Here is a 25,285-nt window from a genome sequence, read left to right on the forward strand (position 1 = left end):
AATGCGTTTCTGGTAAAAACAGATATTTAGCAACTAATTTCACTGGATATTATAAATACCTCTAAGGTCCCTGTTGAAATCATGTAATCTTCGTATTTCTCCCTCCAGTTTGTTCCTCATGGCTTTATCCAGAGTCTCCCGCTTGGTGCTGGATTTTACCAGACTCTCATGGGCTTCTGAGATCCGCTGGATTTCCATTTCAAACTGTAAAAGAAAACAAAACAATGCACTGTCGGTTAACGTTTGCACTCATTTTCACTTCTTAATGGGCTACTGAGAGTGGAAAGTGCATGATTAGAAAAACAATGTACCTGTGATTTTATTAATGTGAACGGAAATCAAAAATAAATTTTTTGAAGGTCAGGCAGACATATGCAGACCTATTAAGTTTGAAAGAGAAAGTTACATTAGTAGTTTTAATTGGAATGAAAGGGAAAGCCTGCTTTCATATTAGGCAATGGCAAGATAATGAAAGGAAGGCCACACATTCCAAAGTTCACATGAAGCTCAACGGAAAGTTTTAATTGAAATGTTTCCCCTAGACACCCAATCATAAAACCATTTACTTAAAGTTTTTTTAAATTGCATTGGTTGTGGGAGAAACAGAAACCACAGCATGAAGACAGCGTAAGAAAACCTACTCTGTGACTGTAGGAAGAATATCAGTGTGAACCCAGTATCAAAAGTGAGACTATTTTCGTGGAATATTGTACCTGTTGTTTCTGGCCTATTCACTCGGTTTGTAAGTATTCCCTTTCGCTTCTTTACATCCTCCTCAATATTCAGACTCCATTCTGATTTTATACTATCAGTAATCTTGGAAATATGACATTTGGTCCCTCAGGCAAAACATACTGTACATATACATCAGGAATAGTTGGGGGCCACAGCACCAATTCCTGCAATGGCCACTTCTCACAGCCTCTCAGCCTGACAGGTATCTGTTTATTCCCACTCTTTGCTCTCTGTAAGCTATTCTAAATATTAATCTGTTTATTACCCACAATTCTACACACTCTTTGTTGACCAACCAATTATGTGGGACCTTAACAAAAGCCTTCCAAATATTGGCTCCCTCTTACCAATTCTACTAACCAATCCCCTCAAAGATTGCTAACACATTATTCAGACAGGATTTTGCTTTAATAAATCTGAACAAACTCTGTTCAATTCCATTATTCTTTTTAAGATATTTGGTTATTGTATCCTTCAATATAGATTCCAGTACCTTCTGCCTTTCGGTTAACAGGTTAGTGATTTCTTATTTTTTACTAGGTAGGTGGGCTATTGGTACCTCCAAACCACAGGAACAACTCCGGAATCTATAGAATTTTGGAAGATTTAAACCACCATCTCTATAGACATCATTCTCACAGGATACAAGGAGAAAGTGAATGCAGAAGTGAAGAGAGAAATAAAATGACTGAGACAAATACAAAAAGCAAAATAAGACAGCACAGCTGCCACAATAGACAAAATATCTTAATTTGTACAAAATAAAGAACAAAGACAAAGTTATAGATAATAACAAAGAATGAGTATTCAGGAAGCAACATTTATACTTGTCCTTCAGTTTGCAGTATTTTGCACTACATGTTGATGAAAGTACAAAGTGATAACCTCGTAGGTGAAGTGTTTGAGACTAGAGTGAATCGGACATGTAAATTTTTAACTAATCAGTTTGAAGGAATGTTAAATTAACCATGCAAGTACTGAACAGGAATAAAATCATGGCCTGCTATTTGTTGCAAGACTCTACAACCATCTCTGAATCACCTAGTAAATGCCAATGGTAGTGCATCGATAAATCATTTTAAACATAAATTGATCTTAAAAATATGAAACTTTATCACGAACAAGAGACACCAAAAATGAAAAAGAAATCAAACTTTAAGGCACCTACACTTTAAGGAGAACTGGAAACCAAAGAAATATTGTTAAATTAATTAAGAAAAACTGTGTGATTACCAACACAAAATCTGACTAAGTGGTGTCACAACAATCTCTTGCTCAATGTCAGCAAGACCAAGGAACTGATCATTGACTTTAGGAGTAGGAAACCAGAGGTCCATGAGCCAGTGCTCACCTGGGGACCAGAGGTGGACAGAGTCAGCAACTTTAAATTCCTCGGTGTTATCATTACAGAGGATTTGTCCTAGGTCCAGCACACAGCTGCTATTACGAAGAAATCATGATAGCACCTCTACTTTCTTAGAAGTTTGCCAAGATTCGGTATGTCATCTAATACTTTGACAAACTTCTATAAAGTTGTGGTGAAGAGTATATTGACTAGTGCAACACAGCTTGGTATGGATACACCATTGCCCTTGAATGAAACAGCCTACACAAAATAGTGGATGCAGCCCAATCCGTTATGAGTAAAACCCACTTCACTATTGAGTACATCTACAAGGAGTGCTGTCACAGGAAAGCAACATCCATCATCTAGGACCCCCAATGTCCAAAAAGAAGTCTTTCCTTTTGTATTTGCATAGCTTATTGTCTTTTGCACAATGGTTCTTTGTCTGTCTTGTTGGGTGCAGTCTTTCATTGATGTTACTGTATTTACTGTGAATGCCTACAAGAAAATGAATCCCATGGTTGTATACGGTGACATATATGTACTTTGATAATAAATTTACTTTGAACTTTGAACACTTGATTCCCTGTTTGTTGTTAGACAACAACATTGGACAATAGGTTTGAAAATACTGCTAACTTTTTAGGCTCGTCAGAATCCAGAAACACACTGGGCAATTCAAATGGAAGCGTCGCTTTAGCATTCTCATGCTCAAAGTTGTTTGGGTGGCAGCAGGAGTTTTACTGCTTGTTTTCCTCCAATGGGAGTGATTTGCAACATCAGCCTTGGAAGTAAACAGCCTTCAAATAACAGACTTCAAGGGCTGCTGCAACATTACAGCACAACTGTAACCAGGAGTAATGTGCAGGACCATGTCTTTATGGTTAAAATAATACAAACATTCATTCAGAAGCAGGCTAGTTTGTTGTGCTTTCAATGGTCATGTGGGCTCCATTCGTAAACAACTAATGTTTTGACAAACTTTCAATTCCTTACTTCACCTCCCTCCTTTCCAAACACAATATTTGAACAAACAATGTGCCAATGATTAGATTTTTTTAAAAACAGGAATCTGTAAACAGCTCTTTCAATGACTTACGTGGAACACATTAGAGAGAAACAATGCTGTTAAAGTATCTGTAAGTAAAAGTGTCACCACCCCAAATACAGAGAGGTACGCAAGTCAGTATGGGGAATAACTCTGTGCAGTCTTGGCCGCAAAGTGGAATAGCTGGAACAGGTGCCGGCCATAGCTGGCATCATCTATAAAATGTTTCCTTGGGTCGGATGGAACAATATTCAAGGCATCCTTGCAGATGAACATATTAGGCCCTCGTGTACTTTCCTTGTTGAGTGCATTGGGATGCACCAAAGAGATTGCAAGAGGTACTTATTCAGGCACTTGAACTGGCAAGCCAGAGAAGGATATGCAGGCAAGTGCGATTAATATAGATGAGCAAAGAGTTCAACCTGGCTGTAGTGGGCCCAAGGACTGGTTTTGTCCTGTACGATTCTATAACTCTCTCCTGGCTCTCTGTTTTCACCAGTGCTGAAATGTACCCTCAACAATATGACGAGTTTATACTAAATGGGTTTCTCCAATGGAGTTTGTCACCAAAACACCAGTTAAAATCGACACCTGGACCCAGCTGAAAGCCAAGAAGGGTTTATGAGTCATATACTTCGGGAAAGCACTAGATCCTAATTTCTAGTGCTTTGAGATGCTAATTTCCTAATTCAGTTTTCAATTCTATGTCTACTTGAACACAAGAGCATTTTAAAATTACTTTAAGGCTTTAGACACTGGCATCTGAGAATTGATTTTTGCTTGCAGCTCATTCCCCTTAATAGCTTTAAATAACAGGTTCGGTTGATCCAGCCCTCTTAATGTAGAATTGGTTAGTGTGGAATGAACCAGAATCTGAATCAGTTTTAATACCACTGGCATGTGTTGAGAAATTTGTTGTTTTGCAGCAGCAGTACATCGTAATACATAATAAAAAGTATATATAAAAAACAAAATTAAATTAGTGCCATAGAAAGAGGGAAATACTGTGGTAGTGTTCATGGGTTCATTGTCCATTCAAAAATCTGACAGCAGAGGGGTAGGCACGATAAACAGTATTCTTGGTAGGTAGGCTAGGGCCAGGAATATCCTAAGTCAATGACTCAATTGTGCCCAATGGGTAACCAGTGCTCCAGAAAGTTATGACCAGTGACTTAACCCCTATTGGGATCTAAGGCTGGAGACACAACCCAAGTGGTCAGAGGGTTGATTAATCATAATGTACATGGAATGAGAGGAAAAGAAGAAAAATGTATCAAAAATAAGAGTGAGGCATTACATCTAGCATCATAAGTAACTCAGCAGTTGGGTTCCTATATACAATATCCAGATTCTGAATCTGAATATTGTATGACAATTACATGGCTTATTGAAACTATAAATTACCTTATTAATGTTGCCTGTATAATGGTTATTATCAGGATGAAATGGTTGCTAGGACATTAATTAGCAATGGAAACACTTATGCTGAGACTCTTTTCCATATTAAGCTAGACTTAACAGATCGGCCAGCAATTTAAGCTGAATCACAACCCTTTTTTAATTCAAACAGATGCATTTTTTTTCTGCACACCCAAGATCACAAATCTTACGAACAATTTCTGGACTGATATCATTTCCATTTGGCTTGGTGTCAATTTCTGTCTTGTATCTTTGAAGTGCTTTAGGATATTTTACTGCTGGTTTGAAATGGATAAACCTCTGTTGGGATTGCTTATCAATGGGTCATACAGACTATTTAATGCATTTCAAGATTGCACTAAATCCAATTAATTTTTTTAAATATATTGCATAGGGAAAGATAGGGAATAGAGAAATACTCTTCTACATATTGCGCATGCACTGCTTTTACTATGATATGAATAATCCAAGCACTTAATTTCCCAGATAAATATGAAACAAGTTTAATCCATTTGTAGTTCTGCTATATTTTACACAGTAAATAACAACATCCTGAAGAGTGTTGCAGAACAGAGTCTGAGGGGTACAAATACATAGCTCCCTCAAAGTTGTGCTGCAGATACAGAGGATGGCGATAATGGCACTTAGAATGTTTGCCTTCATTGATCAGGGCACTGACAAGAGTTGGGATGTCAGTTGCAGCTGTACAAGATGTTAATGAGGCCACACCTGGGGACCTGTGTGCAGTTTTGGTTGCCCAGCTAAAGGAAAGATGTCACTAACCCAGAAAGGGTGTAGAAAATATTCACAAGGATGTTCAGAAGGGCTGGACAGTACGAATTACAAGGGCAAGACTAGGTATACTGGGACTGTTTTCCCTGAAGCATTGCAGAGGTCTTTAACAGCACAAAGGACATAGATAAGATCAGTCTTTTTCCCAGGGTAAAGGGATTTAAAGCTACAGGACTTGGGTAAATTGTGGGAGGCAAACAATTTAAATGGGGCCTAAGGAACAAGTTTTTTCACAAAGGATCGTGGGTCTAATGAAGAAGCTGCTGCAAGAACTGGTAGAATTATGTACAATTACAATGTTTAAATGGCATTTAGACAGTTAGGAAAGGTTCAGAGTGAAATGGGTCAAATGCAGATAAGCGGGACTAGCTCAGGTAGACAACTTGGTCGGCCTGAATAGGTTGAAGCAAAAGGCTTGTTTCAAAGCTGTATATCATTCAATATTACATAACTCTATATTCTCATCAGCATCAGCTAAATATAGTTTAGTGACTTTCAGAGAGCTTGATTATTACTCCATATTTTCACTTCTATCAGGTTTTGGAGTTGTCATTCAATGTTATTACTTAATGCACAAAGCTCGATTTTTAAGGCAGAGGTAAACAGATTATTGATAAGGAAGGGCTGAAGATTTCAAGAATAGATGGCAATGTGAATTGAGGTTACATTCAAGAGCAATTGTTGTGATAGCAGAGCAGACTAAAGATACTCAACTCCTCCTATTTTGTATGTGTGTATGCTTAAGATACAGAGGCAGAAATAAACAGGAGTTACAGAGAGATAGTCACCCCTAAGAGTCAGTAGACGGGAAGCTGGGTGACTGTCAGGAGAGGGAAAGGGAACAGACTGAATGAGCAGAGCACCCCTGTGGCCGTTCCCACCAATAATAAATATATCATTTTGGATACTGTTGATGGGGACGACCTACCAGGGACAAGTTGCAGTGGTTGCGTCTCTGGCACTAAGACGGGACCCTCAGCTCAGAAGGGAAGGAGGGAAAAGAGGAGAGCAGTAGTGATAGGGGATTCGATAGTTAAGGGGACAGATAAGCGGTTCTGTGGAAGAGATCGAGAATCCCAGATTGTCTGCTGCCTCCCTGGTGCCAAGGTCCGTGACATCTCAGCTCGAGTTCTCACTACTCTCAAGAGGGAGGGTGAGCAGCCAGATGTCGTGGTCCATGTAGGGACCAATGACGTGGGTAGGAAGAGTGAGGAGGTCCTGAAAGGTGAGTTCAGGGAGTTAGGCACCAAGTTAAAGGACAGGACCTCCAGGATAGCAATCTCAGGATTGCTACCAGTGCCACATGCAGGCGGGTTTAGAAATAGTAAGATAGCGCAGATCAACACGTGGCTGAGGACATGGTGCAGGAGGGAGGGCTTCAGTTTTGTAGATAATTGGGCAGTTTTCCAGGGAAGGTGGGACCTGTTCTGGCACGACGGTTTATATCTGAACTGGAGGGGGACAAATATTCTTGCAGGTAGGTTTGCTAGAGAGGCTCCAGTGGATTTAAACTAGATACAAGGGGGGATTGGAACCACAGTGTAGGAACAGATGTAGGGGAGAAGAAAGAAAAAGGAGATAGTAAAGTTGTTTGCACCGTTAGTGATAAACAGAGAGTAAGAGGTGGAAAATTTCTTAAATGCATTTATTTCAATGCTAGGAGCATTGAAAGAAAGGTGGATGAGCTTTGAGTATGGATTGGTACCTGGAAGTATGATGCTACAGCTATTAGTGAACATGATTGCAGGAGGGGTGTGATTGGCAACTAAATATTCCTGGATTTCATTGTTCAGGTGTGATAAAATCAGAGGGACAAGAGGGGGAGGTGTTGCATTGCTTGTCAGAGAAAATATTACAGCGGTGCTCTGGCAGGATAGATTAGAGGGCTCGTCTAGGGAGGCTATTTGGGTGGAATTGAGGAATGGGAAAGATGTAGTAACACTTATAGGGGTGTATTATAGACCAACTGATGGAGAGCAAGAATTGGAGGAGCAAAATTGTAAGGAGATAGCAGGTATTTGTAGTAAGCACAAGGTTGTCATTGTGGGAGATTTTAATTATCCACACATAGACTGGGAAGCCCATACTGTAAAAGGGCTAGGTGGTTTGGAGTTTGTAAAATGTGTGCAGGATAGTTTTTTTTGCAGCAATACATAGAGGTACCAACTAGAGAAGGGGCAGTGTTGGATCTCCTGTTAGGGAATAAGACAGGTCAGGTGATGGAGGTATGTGCTAGGGAGCACTTCGGGTCCAGTGATCACAATGCCATTAATTTCAATATAATTATGGAGAAGGATAGGTCTGGACCCAGGGTTGAGATTTTTGGTTGGAGAAAGGCTAACTTTAAGGAGATGCGAAAGGATTTAGAAGGAGTGGATTGGGACAAATTGTTTTATGTGAAGGATGTAATAGAGAAATGGAGGTCATTTAAAGGTGAAATTTTGAGGGTACAGAATCTTTATGTTCCTGTTAGGTTGAAAGGAAAGGTTAAAAGTTTGAGAGAGCCATGGTTTTCAAGGGATATTGGAAACTTGGTTCGAAAAAAGAGAGAGATCTACAATAAATATAGGCAGCATGGAGTGAATGAGGTGCTCGAGGAATATAAAGAATGCAAAAAGAAACTTAAGAAAGAAATTAGAAAAGCTAAAAGATACGAGGTTGCTTTGGCAAATAAGGTGAAAATAAATCCAAAGGGTTTCTACAGTTATATTAATAGCAAAAGGATAGTGAGGGATAAAATTGGTCCCTTAGAGAATCAGAGTGGACAGCAATTTGTGGAATCAAAAGAGATGGGGGAGATTTTGAACAATTTATTTTCTTCGGTATTCGCTAAGGAGATGGATATTGAATTGTGTAAGGTAAGGGAAACAGGTAGGGAAGTTATGGAAACTATGGTGATTAAAGAAGAGGAAGTATTGGCGCTTTTAATGAATATAAAAGTGGATAAGTCTCCGGGTCCTGACAGGATATTCCCTAGGACCTTGAGGGAAGTTAGTGTGGAAATAGCAGGGGCTCTGACAGAAATATTTCAAATGTCATTACAAATGGGGTTGGTGCTGGAGGATTGGCATATTGCTCATGTTGTTCCATTGTTTAACAAGGGTTCTAAGAGTAAACCTAGCAATTATTCGCCTGCAAGTTTGACGTCAGTGGTGGGTAAATTAATGGAAAGTATTCTTAGAGATGGTATATATAATTATCTGGATAGACAGAGTCTGATTAGGAACAGTCAACATGGATTTGTGCGTGGAAGGTCATGCTTGACAAATCTTAATGAATTTTTTGAAGAGGTTACTAGGAAAGTTGACGAGGGTAAAGCAGTAGATGTTGTCTATATGGACTTCAGTAAGGCATTGACAAGGTTCTACATGGAAGGTTGGTTAGGAAGGTTCAATCGTTAGATATTAATATTGAAGTAGTAAAATGAATTCAACAGTGGCTGGATGGGAGACACCAGAGAGTAGTGGTGGATAACTGTTTGTCAGGTTGGAGGCCGGTGACTAGTGGAGTGCCTCAGGGATCTGTACTGGGTCCAATGTTGTTTGTCATATACATTAATGATCTGGATGATGGGGTGGTAAATTGGATTAGTAAGTATGCAGATGATACTAAAATAGGTGGCGTTGTGGATAATGAAGCAGGTTTTCAAAGCTTGCAGAGAGATTAAGGCCAGTTAGAAGAGTGGGCTGAAAGATGGCATATGGAGTTTAATGCTGATAAATGTGAGGTGCAACATTTTGGTAGGACTAATCAAAATAGGACATACATGGTAAATGGTAGGGCATTGAAGAATGCAGTAGAACAGAGGGATCTAGGAATAATGGTGCATAGTTCACTGAAGGTGGAATCTTATGTGGATAGGGTGGTGAAGAAAGGTTTTGGTATGCTGGTCTTTATAAATCAGAGCATTGAGTATAGGAGTAGGGATGTAATGTTAAAATTGTACAAGGCATTGGTAAGGCCAAATTTGGAGTATTCTGTACAGTTCTGGTCACCAAATTATAGGAAAGATGTCAACAAAATAGAAAGAGTACAGAGAAGATTACTAGAATGTTACCTGGGTTTCAGCACCTAAGTTACAGAGAAAGGTTGAACAAGTTGGGTCTTTATTCTTTGCAGTGTAGAAGGTTGAGGGGGGAACTTGATAGAGGTATTTAAAATTATGAGGGGGAATAGATAGAGTTGACGTGGATAGGCTTTTTCCATTGAGAGTAGGGGAGATTCAAACAAGAGGACATGAGTTGAGAGTTGGGGGCAAAAGTTTAGGGGTAACACGAGGGGGAACTTCGTTACTCAGAGAGTGGTAGCTGTGTGGAACGAGCTTCCAGTAGAAGTGGTAGAGGCAGGTTCGATATTGTCATTTAAAGTAAAATTGGATAGCTATGTGGACAGGAGAGAATGGCGGGTTATGGGCTGTGTGCAGGTCAGTGGGACTAAGTGAGAGTAAGCATTCGGCACAAACTAGAAGGGCCGAGATGGCCTGTTTCCGTGCTGTAATTGTTATATGGTTATAAGATATCACTAGCTTGACCTAGCCATATTCTCATACGTTAAAAATGTAAATCTACACCCCCCAATTTGTGAAGTAGAGATGTCTTATTTAAACATCTTGTGCATAAACAATAGAGGAGGATGGGTGGAATACCAGTATAGCAATGTTAAATTGACTGGAAAAAAAACAGGTTTGATAATGCATAAAAACACTTCAGTGCCAACAATCGTAGCAGTGAGTGCTTCTAGTCAAGGACAAGAGAAACCATCAGATATTGTGCACTGTCAATAGTTTTGCATGGTTGAAACAGTATGCTGCATTAAAGTGAGGTTAAAAACATGCAAATGGGTGCATTTTTTAAAATTAGTTTCAGTGCAGAATTACATCTAATTAACAAAACTCTATTGTATAATTTGAATTTACTTCGTTCCTGCATTTTCAATTTACTTATTAGATCCAGAATAGAAACAGTACTTCATTAAAAACTCTGCTCTTAATGTAGACTTTGAAAATGACTTGGAGAAATTCCAATAAACAATTAATTAAAAAATGCTATTTTTACTGAAATCTCTGAAAATGGCAGGCAATCATTTATATCGACCAACTTGTGCTGGACAGGCAAGATCTCTGGACAAAAACAAAAAGGTCTAACAGATTTGCAATTAACTTGGTTTTGTCTGAGCCCAACAAATATTCTTTCTAGTTCAGCCTGACCTGTAATGATATCTGCTGAGACATGCTGTACTCTACTATATATGACATAAAGTATGAAACAAAGGAAGCTCATACAATTCCGAACACATTCATTTCTACAGAATAAAAAATTGTAATCTCCGCTCAGATGGAAACAAAAAAAAATCAAGTTGTTGGAGAAACTCAGCAGGTCAAGCAGCATCTGCGGAGGTAAAGGGGTAGTCAACATTTTAGGTCAACACCTATCTTTCAAACAAATGTTTTTGTTTTTAAACACAGTGGGATAGATGCCTGGAACGTGCTGACAGAGGAAGTTGTGGAAACAGATATGAAGCATATAGACTGGCACATTAAAAGGAATGGAATTGAGGGATAAACACTGTGTGCAGGCAGATGAGATTAGTTTGGACTGGCACCATAGTCAACAAAAGGCAATGTAGGCCAAAGTTTGTGTGCCATATTCTCCCATGTTCTCTGCATCAGTCTTGATCTGCAACATTGATTACTCCCCCATCAGTTGGTCCTTTGTTCCAGGCTTCAGCATCTGCAGTCAGCAGTGCCTCAGATGGAAGACATTTTCATCATTATGCCTACGCTAGAACAAACACCACACTAGATCTATCCATCACAAATCAATACTCGTCAGCCACAGAAACTCTTGACTGTGATCCTTCAATCATTGTAGGAAATAAAGTCAGGGGAGAACTAGTAAAATAAGTAAACGCCAGCAACCTATAGTTAATTCTTCCCTGTATTTTCCAAAAAAAAGTAAGTGTTTTCATTCCCTTCAAGCCAAAATATAGTAAACAATCTATCTGCTGGTCCTTTAACTAGTAACTTGCAGACCATAAATAGAACATAATACTCCCTGGTCACGCATACTGATCCTGATATGAAAATGGATTACATCATTGTTGTCACTGGAAATAGTGATGAAGGCACAAATTCTTTGAGGTTTCAGATGCAGAAAGTGACATGCTGCTTCTAGCTCTTCCAGCTCTTCTTTGAAAGAAATTGTAAGGTTTCAGGATAGATTGCCAGTGGATGTGTTTTTCCCCCTTAAAAATACTAGTAGTCAAAGAAAAACATAACCAATTATTCATCATTCTCCCACTCTTGTGCCCAGGGTCCAGGAACACCAAGCACAATCCTCTCGATGAGTATGTGCAGATGAAGCAAAAACATCACACTTTTGGGTAACAAATTCAAATATTTATTTCCAAATATGTGCAGAGCATTTATTATCTCAGTTATCAGAGTATAGGATATACCATCAGACAACTGCTGAGAGCAAAAATAACCAACCAGCCAATTACAGCCCATTTCTACTCTTAGCAACTTACCTAACTTTGAATCTAACACCATTTTGAATGGCCCTGCCATACTGTCCTGTCGGGTCATTTCAATCGTCTCTTTGAGGAAAGAAAGTCTTCCTAATATTTGTTTCAATTTAAAAAAGCTCACAAGTTGACAGTTGCACTGGCAATGGTGTTTGGTGTTTGGATACAGACTTCATGTCATAATGCAGAACAAAGCATAATTTAATACTTTACGCTACTGAAGCAGGTCAATTAGTCCACCTAGACATGTCAACCATCAAGCACCCATTTTTACTCTAATCCTACCCCGACCGACTTATTCTTTTTTTTAATGAAACATTGTTGAAACCATGATTCATCATGGTTACTAATAAATACAAAACCTACAGCTCAGTTATGGGTGGACAGCTGTAGTTTGATGTTATTTTCATACAATTATCTGGCATTTTCATTTGCACTGTTCTGTTCCTGTCATTACCAATGGAAGACTTCTATAGTTAAACCTACAAGCTGAAAATGTACTAATCACAAGATCACACCAGCAGTCTGATGTACATTTCAAATATTTTGCAAATGGCAACAAACGTTCAAGTTCCTGTGATCAATATCTCCAAAAATCTGTCCTGTGCCCAGCACACTGATGTAATCATGAAGAAGGCTCACCAGTAGTTCTACTGCATGAGGAGTTTGTAAGATTTAGAACAATACCAAAGACTCTTCCAAATTTTTTAAAGATGTAAAGCATTCTGACTGGTGGCTTCATAGCCTGGTACGAAGGCTCCAATGTACAGGAATGCAAGAGGCTGTAGAGGGCTGTAGACTCAACCAGCTCCATCACAGGCAGAAACCTGACCACCATCAACATCTTCCAGAAGCTGAGCCTCAAGAAGGCAGCATCCATCATTAATGACCCTCACCAATCTAGTCATGCTCTCATTACTACCATCAGGGAGAAGTTATGAGAGCATGAAGACACACATTTACTGATATAGGAACAACACCCACTCCAAAATCAGATTTCTGAATGGTTCATGAACATGACCTCATTATACTATTTTACCATAAATAACAATAAATAATGCAAAAATGAAAATGGTATAATTTTTGTCTGCACTGTCAGGCTTATTTGTCTTTCATTTCCTTTCTTTTATCTCCCTCCCTTCTTAATGAGTAGAGTGACATTTGCAATTTTCCAGGTCCCCCTGAACCATCCAGAATCTAGCAATTCTTGAACGACTACTATTAATGCCTCTGCAGTTTCTTCGGTTATCTCTTTCAGAACCCATCTGGTCCAGGTGACTTATCTACCTTCAGAATTTTTAGCTTCGCAAGCACTTTGTCCTTTGTAATAGTAATAGACCTCTCTCTCTGACCCTCCACAATTTCTGCCATACTGCTGACATCTTCCACAATGAAGAGTAATGCAAAATACTAAAAGTTTATACATCATTTCTTTGTCCTCCATTGCTGCCTCTCTAGTGTAATGTTCCAGCAGTCAGATATACACTCTCACCTCTCTTTTACTCTTTATATATTTGAAACAAAAACTTCTGGTATTCCTTATTATATTATTAACTAGCTTACCTGCATATTTCATTTTTTTCTCTCCTTATTGCTTTTTAGTTGTCTTCTGTTGGTTTTTAAAAGCTTTCCAATCCTCTAACTTCCCCCTAAATTTTGCTATATTATAAGCCTTCTCATTTGCTTTTATCCAATCACAAGCCAGAGAATATCTGCAGATGCTGGAAATCCAAACAACACCCACAAAATGGGAGGAACTCAGCAGGCCAGACAGCATCTATGGGAAAAGAGTACAGTCAACGTTTCAGGCCAAGACCCTTCAGCAGGACTGGAGAAAAAAAGGATGAGGAGCCTCTCCCCCTAACTTTTAAATCTAAATCTTTTTTTCTCCAGTCCTGCTGAAGGGTCTCAGCCCAAAATGTCAACAGTACTCTTTTCCATAGATGTTGACTGGCCTGCTGAGTTCCTCCAGCATTTTGTGTGTGCCATTTGCTTTTATGCTGCCTCTGACTTCCCTCGTCAGCCATTGTTGCCTTATCCTCCAATTAGAATACTACTTCTTCTCTGGGATGTATCTATCCTGTGCCTTCCAAATTTCTCCTAGAAACTCCAGCCATTGCTATTCTGCCATCATCCCTGCTAGTGTCCCCTTCCAGTCAATTTTGGCTGGCCCCTCTGTCCTCTTTCTGTACTTCTCTTTATTCCAAACTGATACATCTGATTTTAGTTTCATCCCCTCAAATTGCACAGTGAATTCTATCATATTATGATCACTGTCTCCTAAGGGTTCTTTTACCTTAAATTCCCTAATCAAATCTGGCTCATTTCACAACACCCATTTCAGAGTTGCTCTTTCCCTACTGAGCTTAACTACATGCTGCTCTAAAAAGCCATCTCGTAGGCATTCTAAAAATTCCCTTTCTTGGGATCCAACACCAACCTGATTTTCCCAACATACCTGCAGATTAAAATCCCCCATGACTATTATAACATTGCTCTTTTTTACATGCCTTTTCTATCTCTATCTAAGTAAATGGCAGGATACTTGGTAGTGTGGAGGAGCAGAGCGATCTGGGGGTACATGTCCACAGATCCCTGAAAGTTGCCTTACAGGTGGATAGGGTAGTTAAGAAAGCTTATGGGGTATTAGCTTTCATAAGTCGAGGGATAGAGTTTAAGAGTCGTGATGTAATGATGCAGCTCTATAAAACTCTGGTTAGGCCACACTTGGAGTACTGTGTCCAGTTCTGGTCGCCTCACTATAGGAAGGATGTGGAAGCATTGGAAAGGGTACAGAGGAGATTTACCAGGATACTGCCTGGTTTAGAGAGTATGCATTATGATCAGAGATTAAGGGAGCTAGGGCTTTACTCTTTGGAGAGAAGGACGAAGAGAGGAGACATGATAGAGGTGTACAAAATAATAAGAGGAATAGATAGAGTGGATAGCCAGCGCCTCTTCCCCAGGGCACCACTGCTCAATACAAGAGGACATGGCTTTAAGGTAAGGGGCGGGAAGTTCAAGGGGGACATTAGAGGAAGGTTTTTTACTGAGAGACTGGTTGGTGCGTGGAATGCACTGCCTGAGTCAGTGGTGGAGGCAGATACACTAGTGAAGTTTAAGAGACTACTAGACAGGTATATGGAGGAATTTAAGGTGGGGGTTTATATGGGAGGTAGGGTTTGAGGGTCGGCACAACATTGTGGGCTGAAGGGCCTGTACTGTGCTGTACTTTTCTATGCTCTATATCTCCTGTTGTAATTTGTACCCCACATCCTGGCCACTGTTTGAAGCCCCACATATAACTCCCATCAGGATCTTATCAGCGGTTTCTCAACTCTGCCCACAAGGATTCTATATTTACTGATCCTCTGTCATTTCTTTCTGAGGATTTGACATCATTTGTTTTTAAACCAACAGAGTCACTCCACCCTGCTGCCTGCTTGCCAGTCTTTTTGATACAATGTGTATCCTTGGATATTAAACTCCCAACTATGATCCTTTTACAGCCATGACTCATCGATGCCCATGTCATACCTGCCAGTCTCTAACTGTGCTAGAAGATCAGTCATCTTATTCGCTACACTGCATACGTTCAAATATAAGTTCTTCAGTCCTGTATTCACTATCCTTTTCGACTTTGCTCCCATGTTCCACTTAACTCACCCTACTGACAGCAATTTTGTCCTATAATCTACCAGCCTGTCCTTCCTCACAGTCTCATTACACATTGCTTCTACTTGTATTCCAAATGCCCCATCCTCAGAGCTATCACTCCTGTTCTGACCTCCCTGACAAATTAGTTCAAACTCTTGCCAACAGTTCTAGCAAACGTACCCACAAGGATACTGGTTACTCCAGTTCAGATGTAACCTGCCCTTTTCGTACAGGTTATACCTTCCCCAGAAGAGATCCCAATAATCCAGAAATCTGCCCACTGTACCAATTCCTCAGCCATACATTCATCTGCCAAATCATCCTATCCCTGCCGTCACCAGTCTGTGGCACAGGGAGTAATTTGGAGATTACTACCTTTGAGGCCCTGGTTTTCAACTTTCTTCCTTATTCCTTATATTCTTTCTTCAGGATTTCATCTGTTTTCCCACCTCTGTCAGTAGGTAGGAAAAGGGATTTCCAGCTGTTTACCCTTCCCCTTCAGAATGCTGTAGACCTGATCCGACGCATCCCCCGATTCAGGCACCTTGGAGACATCATACCATCCAAGTGTTGCTTTCACATCCACAGAATCTGCTGTCTGCTTCTCTAACTATAGAAATCCCTATCACTCCCTTCCTTTCTGAGCCTCAGAGCCAGACTCAGTGCCACAGACCTGAATGCTGTGGCTTCCCCCCCCCCCCCACCCCGCCGTAGATCGTCCCCTCCCAAGATTATCCAAGCTGTATACTTACACCAGAGGGGAACAGCCACAGGGGTACTTTGCACTGGGTGCCTATTCCCTTTCTTGATAGTCATACACATACCTGCCTCCTGCAATTTAGGGGTGACTACCTCCCTGTAGCTCTTATCTATTGCCATCTCATTCTCCCATATGAGTGGAAGGTCATCCAGCTGAAGTTTCAATTTCCTAACATGATTTATAAGGAGATGCAGTTTGATAAACCTCGTGCAAATGTACATAGTTATCAGGGAAATTAGAGGTCTCCTAGAGTTCCCACATCTCACATGAAGAACATACCACTAACCCATGATCCATTCTCACTTCATTAACTACGTAGCAATAGACAAAGGAAGAAAGAAAAACTTACTAGAAATTTAATTATAGCCTTTGTCTCTTGAGCCTGGACCACTCTAACACTGGCTCACTCACACAATGGCTGCTCCGCCTACACCTTGCTTTTTTATACTGGCCTTTACCAAGTGCCTGATAGATAGTTATGATTGAAGCCTGTTGAAAAGTTCCAAAAGGCCTCAAGCTCCTTTCCAACCTCATTTCACCTCTCCCACAAGCGAGTGATGATTGAAGCTCATTGAAAAGTCCACCCAAATATACGTCATTTAGTTCTTGCTTCCTCAACCCTGGGAAAAAGACTGTGCAAATTCACCCCATCTAGGCCTCGCATAATTGTATACACTTCTGATATACTGTATGTTTTTTGGATTGACCATGGTTCACAATCTAATATAAACATACAAAAAATTCAGGACTCATTTCTTTTTGATTAGAAAACAACTATAGAACTTAGTTGTGAGTGTGTACAAGAAGCATTTTTCACTAATTTATTACAAGAGCCAGAAGTTTTCCATATATTGATTACAGTTCTGTAATAGTTTGGCACATACAAAAGCAAAACTGACACAGGTATATGGAAATTACAGTTAATTAATGTAGCCTAAGCAGAGAAGTGGGAGGAAAGATCCATTCTTTGGCACACAGCCTTTTAGTAAATAATCAAAAATGCTAAATTATAGCAGTAATATTCTGTATCTGATAGCTAGGAGAGTAACAGGACATAGACGGAGGGACAAAGAGGAAATTTAGATACTAGGCAAGAATTCTGAAGAGTCAGGTTTCTGAAAGAAAAAGCTAAATCAAATTTTAAAGTTGGAGAAATTTTCATAATACTGATGGATAAAGGTTTTATTACTAATGCAGTAGCCAGAGCAGGATGGAGTTTTATATAAATTCGTAGTAATTGACAAATGACAGATTAAATGATTGGTTTACATTTAAAATGATCAGCTTTGGTTTTTTGGTGAGGTGACTGGCATATATTCAAATGTCTGACAGTTACAAATTACACTGTGTAATGGGTTTCATGAAGTTTTCTTGCACCTTGACATTCTATTTATTAGTATTATATTAAACAGATATAAGCAGAGAATTCAAAGAACGCAGGAATGTTATTATTCTTCACAACGAAACATACCAGATCAAAACATTTACACACAATTTACAAATGTACTTCATCACAATCTATGATCTTTCAGTTTCACCCCAGTCTGCCTCCTTTTCCGAAGAAAGATGACAATGTGGAACTAATTCTCTTTATCAAATATCTGTCTCCTTTTCTGACTCACATTGATAGATGTTTCCAATTGGAAACATCAACGAATGCTAACATTTTTCTTTGCTAAGTTGATCAGAGTCAGAGAGCACAGAATAGCAACCTTCAGCTCTCCGTGGACATGCCTGGCTACTTTAATCCCATTTGTCCTCATTAGTTCTGCAACCTTCTAGTCCTCATCTAGTTAACCACCTGACTAAATGTATCTTACATTTATAAAATTGCATCCGACTCCACCACCTCCCCAGGAACCATATTCCAGATAGTAACCATTAACAGTATAAACAAACTTGCCTTAGATGTCCTTTTAAATCTCCTACCACTCACCTTAAAACCTCAACTTACTCCTCAGCCTCTTTCCAGTACCACTGAACTATCCCGCCACCGCAAAACAACAAACTTCATGCTATATGTCAGTGATAATAAACCTGGTTCTGATTCTGCTCTTAAAAGAGCAAACCCTATCCATCCATTATCTCCCCATAGCTAAAACTTCAAGCCAGGCAACAGCCTGGTGAATCTCCTGCATTTTCTCCAGCACATTCACTAGCTTCCCATAGGGTGGTGATCAGACCTTACACACGATATTCCAGTTGTGGCCAAACTAGCGGTTTGTGAAGTTGCAATATATAAGGTAAGTATGCTATATTGCCTTTCACTGCCCATTGCAGTGCTGCCACTTTCAGGAAACCATGGATTTGGACCCCTAGGTTTCTGTTCATCAACATTGCTCAGAACCCTGCCAGTTACTGTGCATGTCACACTCCTATTTGACATCCCAAACTGCATCACCTCACACTTGTAGAGATTAAATTCAATCTGCCAGCACTCCAGATGAAGAGAAGCAAATGCAAATGGAATCCTAATAGCATAAAGCTAAATAAAAACTAAATAAAAGTTGGGTCTTAACAGCAGCTCATCAAAGAGCCATCCAGGACCAGCCTACTGAAAAGTCATGTAATGGACCGTGTCAATTCATGGAGACATTTGAGAGGAGTGATGGCAAACACAGAGAACTTTAGTAGCTGTAAGCACACAATACAGTTTGAGTACCGCACTGCTTGAGATCCACAATCCATATTTCTAAGGCCACTAGCACCAGGAACCTTTTGTTGAGATCCCCTTTTAAGATTTAACTACACTGGAGGTTTCTAATTGATGCTATTTTGTCCTTGGGCTCAATAAACACATGGAGACTCAAGCAACTGCAGATGATGAAATTGAGAACATAAAGCAAGCTGACAGAGGAACTCAGCATGTCAGGCAGCACCTCTGGAGGGAAACAGTTGATGTTTTGGGCTGAGACCCTTCATTGCACCTGAAACAGCAGAAGAATGGAGATAGCCAGTATAACGAGGTTAAGGGAAAGGGTGCAGTAAGTGCTGGAAAGTACTAGGTGTAACAAGGGGGAAGGGCTTGATTGACAGATGGAGTCCAATGGGAGTGGGAAGGCAAGGAAGTAGCAGGTGAAGGTATAAAGGCTGATTTATACTTCTGTGTCAAATCAACGCTGTAACCTACGCAAGTGGCCTACACGCGTTGTGAGCATTTATACTTGTGCGTTGGTGTGCCTGCGTCGCTCTGCAATTCGGGCACGTCGTGCATGCGCACACACCTGCCCGTGCAAGGCTTCATGGTCATCGTAGTCCTTCTCGGGGTAAACAAGTTTAAGGCGAACGTCTGTTTTCGTAAAAGCCAAATGTGTCCTCCATAATTTTGGAGGTCTGTAAAGCTTGATGGAAAGCATTGCAGTCAGAGTTCCTTCCTTGCCCTTCAGTCACCCAATGGGAAGCTATTGCAGCACAGGAGGAAATGCAATGCTACCAAGCGGACCAATCACAGTTGTTGCAGTCTGCATTGCCGCGACACGTAGTTACATTTTGGAAGAGGTGCACGTCAGGCTATGGCGTAGGGATCCATGTAGGCTCTGCGTAGGGTTTATGGCGTCGATTTGACACAGAAGTATAAATCAGCCTTTAGGCTGAAGACCATGAAATGTGATAAGAAAGGAAGTTGAAGAGTGGAACTAAATAAAGAAGGGAAGGTGAACAAATGGGAACAGTGGCGAGAGTGTGTGGGTGATGACAAGGTGCAGTAGCTAGGGGAGGGGAATGAAACTGCTGATGGGGGCTGGGGCTGTATTTGAAAAGAAGGGTGTGTGAGAGGACCTGAGTTCATCGAAAGGAGACATAAAAGGACAGAGACGAAGCAGGTTACCTGGAATTGCAGAATTCAATATTCCCACTGTAACGTTGTAAACCTCGCAGGTGGAATACAAGGCACTGTTATTCCAGTTCGTGTCTGGCCTCACACCGGTAATGCAGGAGGCTGAAGACTGACAAGCCAGCATGGGAATGAAATTAAAATGGCTTGCAACAGTCAACTTCAGATGGCCACTGTAGTGCTTGGCGATTCTATGCTTGGTGTCACTGATACAGAGGAGGCCAAATCACGATCACGGAATGTAACAGACAAGGAGGAGATGCCTGCAAGGGCTGTTAGATCCCTGAATGGTGATGAGCAAAGAGGTGTAGTACATGTGTTACTCCTCTGGTTGTAGGGGAAAGTTTATGGGAAGGTAAGGGATGACTGAACCAGGGAGTCATGGAGAGAAAGCAGGAGGGAATGGCGAGGGAAGGATGTAGCTGGAAGTGGTATCACATTGCAACTGGAGGAAATTTTCAAGAATGATGCACTGCTTAGAGAGGCTAGTGCAGTGAAAGGCAAAGACCAAGGAAACTCTCTCCCTGTCTGGGTAGAGGTGGGGCGAGAGTATAAATGAAGTGTAGGTAATGGAGGGGATGTGGGTGTGGGCTCCATCAACCACAGGTGCAGGGAAGAGGCATGCTTCCTGGGGAAAAAAAAAGGTTATCTTAGATGTACTGGAGTGGAAGGCCTTACCTCAAAAGCAGGTACGGCAGAGATGGAGAAACTATGAGAAGGAATGGCCTCCTTATTAAGGAAAGGGTGGGAGGTGGTATAGCCTTGATAGCTGTGGGATGCTAACTCCCTCCTGTACTTTCAGCCCAGATGAAGGATCTTGGCCCAAAACATCAATCAACTTGTCTATCTCCCTTCGCAGATGACCCACAGAGTTCCGCTAGCAGATTGTTTTTTTTGATAACCACATGTGTACATCTACCAGAGTGAAAAAAATGACTGGGTATACTGAGAAAGCGCCAAATAGCCTTGAAATAGTATTGGATTAAGTAATAGGATAGACTCATCAGTTGTTACTGAAAAAAACTGAGTACAGCATCTCAGCCAAGGTACTGTCACACATGGTTATGCTTATTCCCCTTGAGCAGTGTTCAACATCAGGGCTCCGTTCATTAGATTTTGATGTAACATGGTTTATTCTTGAAAACATTCCTAAAATCATAACATGTTTAGGCTCTAGTTTCTCGTTATGCAGCTTTTATTTATCTGTTCCTTCGGGCTAATGGAGGCAGTTATGTTGCTTTTAGAAATTGGCTATATAACAGATTAAGTCATATGGCTAGCAACTGCCACAAATACCTTAACAATGAACTACCTTTGAAACTTGGCTGGTTGTTAATGCAAAAGAACAAAGGAACCACAGTACCTTTTGTAGCTTTGCAGTTTTCTCACAAAAACCATCCAGTTCCTGGCGCAGGGCTCGGTTTTCCTCTGATAACATCTCCACCATCTGCTGTGCACGTGCCACAATTGAAACAGCATCAACGGAAAATTGTTGGTTTGAGGCAGATGCTGGCTGTGGCTGGGGAGAAACAGGCTGGATTGTTGCAAGCTGAAACTGATTTTTTTCCAGTGAGCTCTGGGAAGACATGGGGCTGTGGTGCTGCAATGGCTGTGGTTGACAAAATGCCTGGCATTGCCTAGTGAAACAAAGAGAGCATCACAATAAAGATAAAATTAAAACAAGTGCATGAAATGGCTCACTTTATATTGCATCTAGCTGTACCATACTTTAAGGTCTCAGGACATCTGGATGGTAATGTCTACGTGGCTAAGAACCTCTGGAATTCCATTCCAATAGCTTTCCACTACTATTCCAGTATGATGCTCCTTAAAACCTCCACTTTGACCAACTTTTGACCACTTGACCCATTGTGATCTGGTATCACATTTTGATGTCTATTGAATCCATTTGGCAAATGTCACTTGGTAGTATCATCAGATTCAAAAACTCTCAGATTAGTCATAATGACAACAAAATCCAGATTCTACAACTTAACTATTACGTTCACCAATTCACATAAAGCACAATAAGGTCCAGTTTGCTAGCTCTTCTTCACCTCATTCCTTATTGGGACTTCAATGTTCCCTGTAATATGACAGGATTCATTATTTAAAAAATTGCCTTTCCTGCCTATTCCTATAAAAATTTTAACCACTAAATCCACCCCTCTACCCATCCCCAGAAAGAGGGGTTCAATGATCAAATATACCAGTCAAGTCAAGCTCAATTGCTCAAACATACCACCATGGCGCATAGGTCTCTCTAAATCTATGCCCCATGCTTCTATATTCCAGCAGCTAAGGGGAAGGACTTAAAAGGGACCAGAGGGGCAACTTTTTCATGCAGCAGGTGGTGAGTATATGGAACAAGCTGCCAGAAGTGGTTAAGGCAGGTACAATAGTAACATTTAACAAGCAGTTGGATAGGTTCATGGTGGGACAGAACTAGAGGAATAATGAATCAAGCACAGGACAGTGGGACTAACTGGGTGGGCACAATGGTCGGCATATGGATTCGCTGGTCTGAACAGCCTGTATCTGTGCTGTATAGCTCCACAACTACAGTGTCTATAAAAAGTATACCCCCCCCCACCCCTGTCCCCAAAAGTTTTCATGTTATATTGTTTTACAACATTGAATCACAGCAGATTTAATTTAATTTAAGTAGTCACCCCCTTTAATACAGCAAGCCAATTCATCACTAAATAGTGGCTTGAAGGGGGTGAATTCTTACGCAGTCAATTATTTTGTGTTTTATATTTTAATTAATTTAGATCACTTACGTAGAGATCTGTTTTCACTTTAACACGAAAGAGTCTTTTTCTGTTGATCAGCGTCAAAAAAGCTAAATTAAATCCACTGTGATTCAATGTTGTAAAACAATAAAACAAGGAAACTTCCAAATGGGTGAATTCTTTTTATAGGCACGGTATGTACAAAACCTAACTTACAACTAGGGTCAACAACACACATCAAATTTGCTGGTGAATGCAGCAGGCCAGGCAGCATCTCTAGGAAGAGGTACAGTCGATGCTTCAGGCCGAGACCCTTTGTCAGGACCAAGGGTCTCGACCTGAAACGTTGACTGTACCTCTTCTTAGAGATGCTGCCCGGCCTGCTGTGTTCACCAGCAACTTTGATGAGTGTTGCTTGAATTTCCAGCATCTGCAGAATTCCTGTTGTTTACAACTAGGGTCACTAGTGAGTTCATGCTACAGGATGCACCATGCCAGACCCAATGTAAGCCATTGTGCTGTAGCCCATGAAATTTCTTGTCATTTGTAAACACTGCTACTAAATTAATTTTCTGAAAACAAGTCTTGCCAGCCCTTCAGTTGGCCATTTAAACACTTTTTTTAAACAATATGAACCAATAGTTTATGTTCCTGCTGGCACACAATTCCATACATTATTCAGTTCATTTCTCAATCTGTATTTTTCATTGGTATAAGCTTATTTTTTTTACTCAATGCAAAAACATCTTTGCAAAAAATGAAAATGGAGAAAAAGAAAATTGTAGATACAAATGGTCTTTAAAAGTTCTTTGCATCTTTAAATCTCTTGTGGATTTGGTTTTCATATAATTCAAACAGCTGCTCCTGAAATCTCAGAAATTCTTCTATTTAAGGGCCAACCAATATCGAACTTAACTGTGTCTTTCCAAAATTTCCTTTGTCTTTCATTCTACATTGCTAGTTTTTTTTTTAAAAAAAGTACTTAGGCAGCTTATTTAGAATTCAAATATAATGCAAATCTTCTGGGAGACATTTTTAAAATGAATCACTAGAAAGCCAAATAATTCATTGCAAGATTTTTCCCCTTTTCTTGAGGGAGTTATCCAGAACATTGATTAGACTTTGCTTTAGAACTACTAAACAATTGGATTATTTGTACTTGCACTGAGGAACAAAGACGGGAGAACAGAACATTTTCTGTTTCTTTAGGATAGTGTTTGGAATGGTCAGCCCAGCAAACTATGGCTCCATGCCAAATTTTTAAGTTTGCAACACATTAGTCCCAGCATTGCTAAAGTATTTTGACTTGCTACTGCATTTCACTCTATCTACTGGAAATTTCCACAGCTAAAATGACATAAGTATTCGCCAAATAGTGGTTCCTTTGTAACATAAACTCTGTGGGCTTATGTTCACTGATATCTCAGTAACACAGTGGTGTACTACATTTTTATAAACTAACTTTGAATATTGACATTATTCTGTTTTTGAGCGATTTCAAATTATTTTCCAAAATCAGTTAGTTGATTTATAAATTTGCTGGCACCTCTTTTTAAGCTGAACATTGTATTGTCATGCAATATTATTTGAATAGAAAGGCATATTATGGGGAAATCACAGCAGTGTCTTCCAAAGTTCTGCAACAAGAGGCATAAAATCATGTAGACACGAACAGGCTATTTCCAAGTACCGAATTAACACAACTTAGGCAAAGCATACAATAAAACTGATATGATTAGTAATTGTTTTACTGTAAAATTTCAAAAAATATCTGGCTGAGAATACAACTGGTGGGTAGATAAGCTTGTTTGCTGTTGTTACAGGCTGAAATTCAACGTATACTTCTGAGATATAGGATTTCACAGCTATAAATGCTGTCTGGAAGTTAACAAACCAAGACTGAAAAATATTGACAACGTTTCTGAATCTTTGTGGTTTAGATGCTTAAGAAATTATGAATAGACAAAATATAAGGGACACCTCTTTTTCCTTATTAGGGGGAGAGATAGAGAGCCTGTGGTATGTCGAATGACTGAGTGAACAAGTAGTTTTTGAGGTACTGCAAGTCTGTGTCTTTATTGATGCTTTGCTGCAGGCTTGAGTGGTCGGTGGAGGGTGCTGATGTTTTTTTACTGGTGGGGGTGGGGAGGGTGTTGCCTTGCTGTTGCTTGCGGATGGGAGGGTGAATTGGGGGTTGGGCTTTGGGGTTCTAACGTTTCAACTGTCATTCATTCTTTGGGGCACTTCTCTGTTTTTGTGGATGTCTGCAAAGACAAAGAATTTCAGGATGTATATTGTATACATTTCACTGACATTAAATGTACCTACTGAAACCTATTGTTGGTGAAATAATAAAATTTACTAGTGCCAACCTTTATGCACCACTATCAGTGGGAGCTTGGATTCTCAAGGACAATCTTCCCTTACAGGATTCTCA

General features: G+C 40.2%; 1 protein-coding gene across 7 annotated transcripts in view; it reads right to left on the bottom strand.

Moving 5' to 3' along the window:
* amotl1 (angiomotin like 1) overlaps window positions 1-25,285 on the bottom strand; it is a 159,551-nt gene that overhangs the window by 50,043 nt on the left and 84,223 nt on the right. For all 7 annotated transcript variants that reach the window (XM_063053836.1, XM_063053834.1, XM_063053839.1 and 4 more), the window contains 2 exons: window positions 21,477-21,750; window positions 60-204 (listed from right to left, as the gene is read on the bottom strand). In XM_063053836.1, the coding sequence (XP_062909906.1) occupies window positions 60-204; window positions 21,477-21,750 (419 nt within the window). The remainder of the gene's footprint in view (window positions 1-59; window positions 205-21,476; window positions 21,751-25,285) is intronic.

The sequence above is a fragment of the Mobula hypostoma genome, chromosome 7 (genome assembly GCF_963921235.1).
Source record: "Mobula hypostoma chromosome 7, sMobHyp1.1, whole genome shotgun sequence".
Lineage (NCBI taxonomy): Eukaryota > Metazoa > Chordata > Chondrichthyes > Myliobatiformes > Myliobatidae > Mobula > Mobula hypostoma.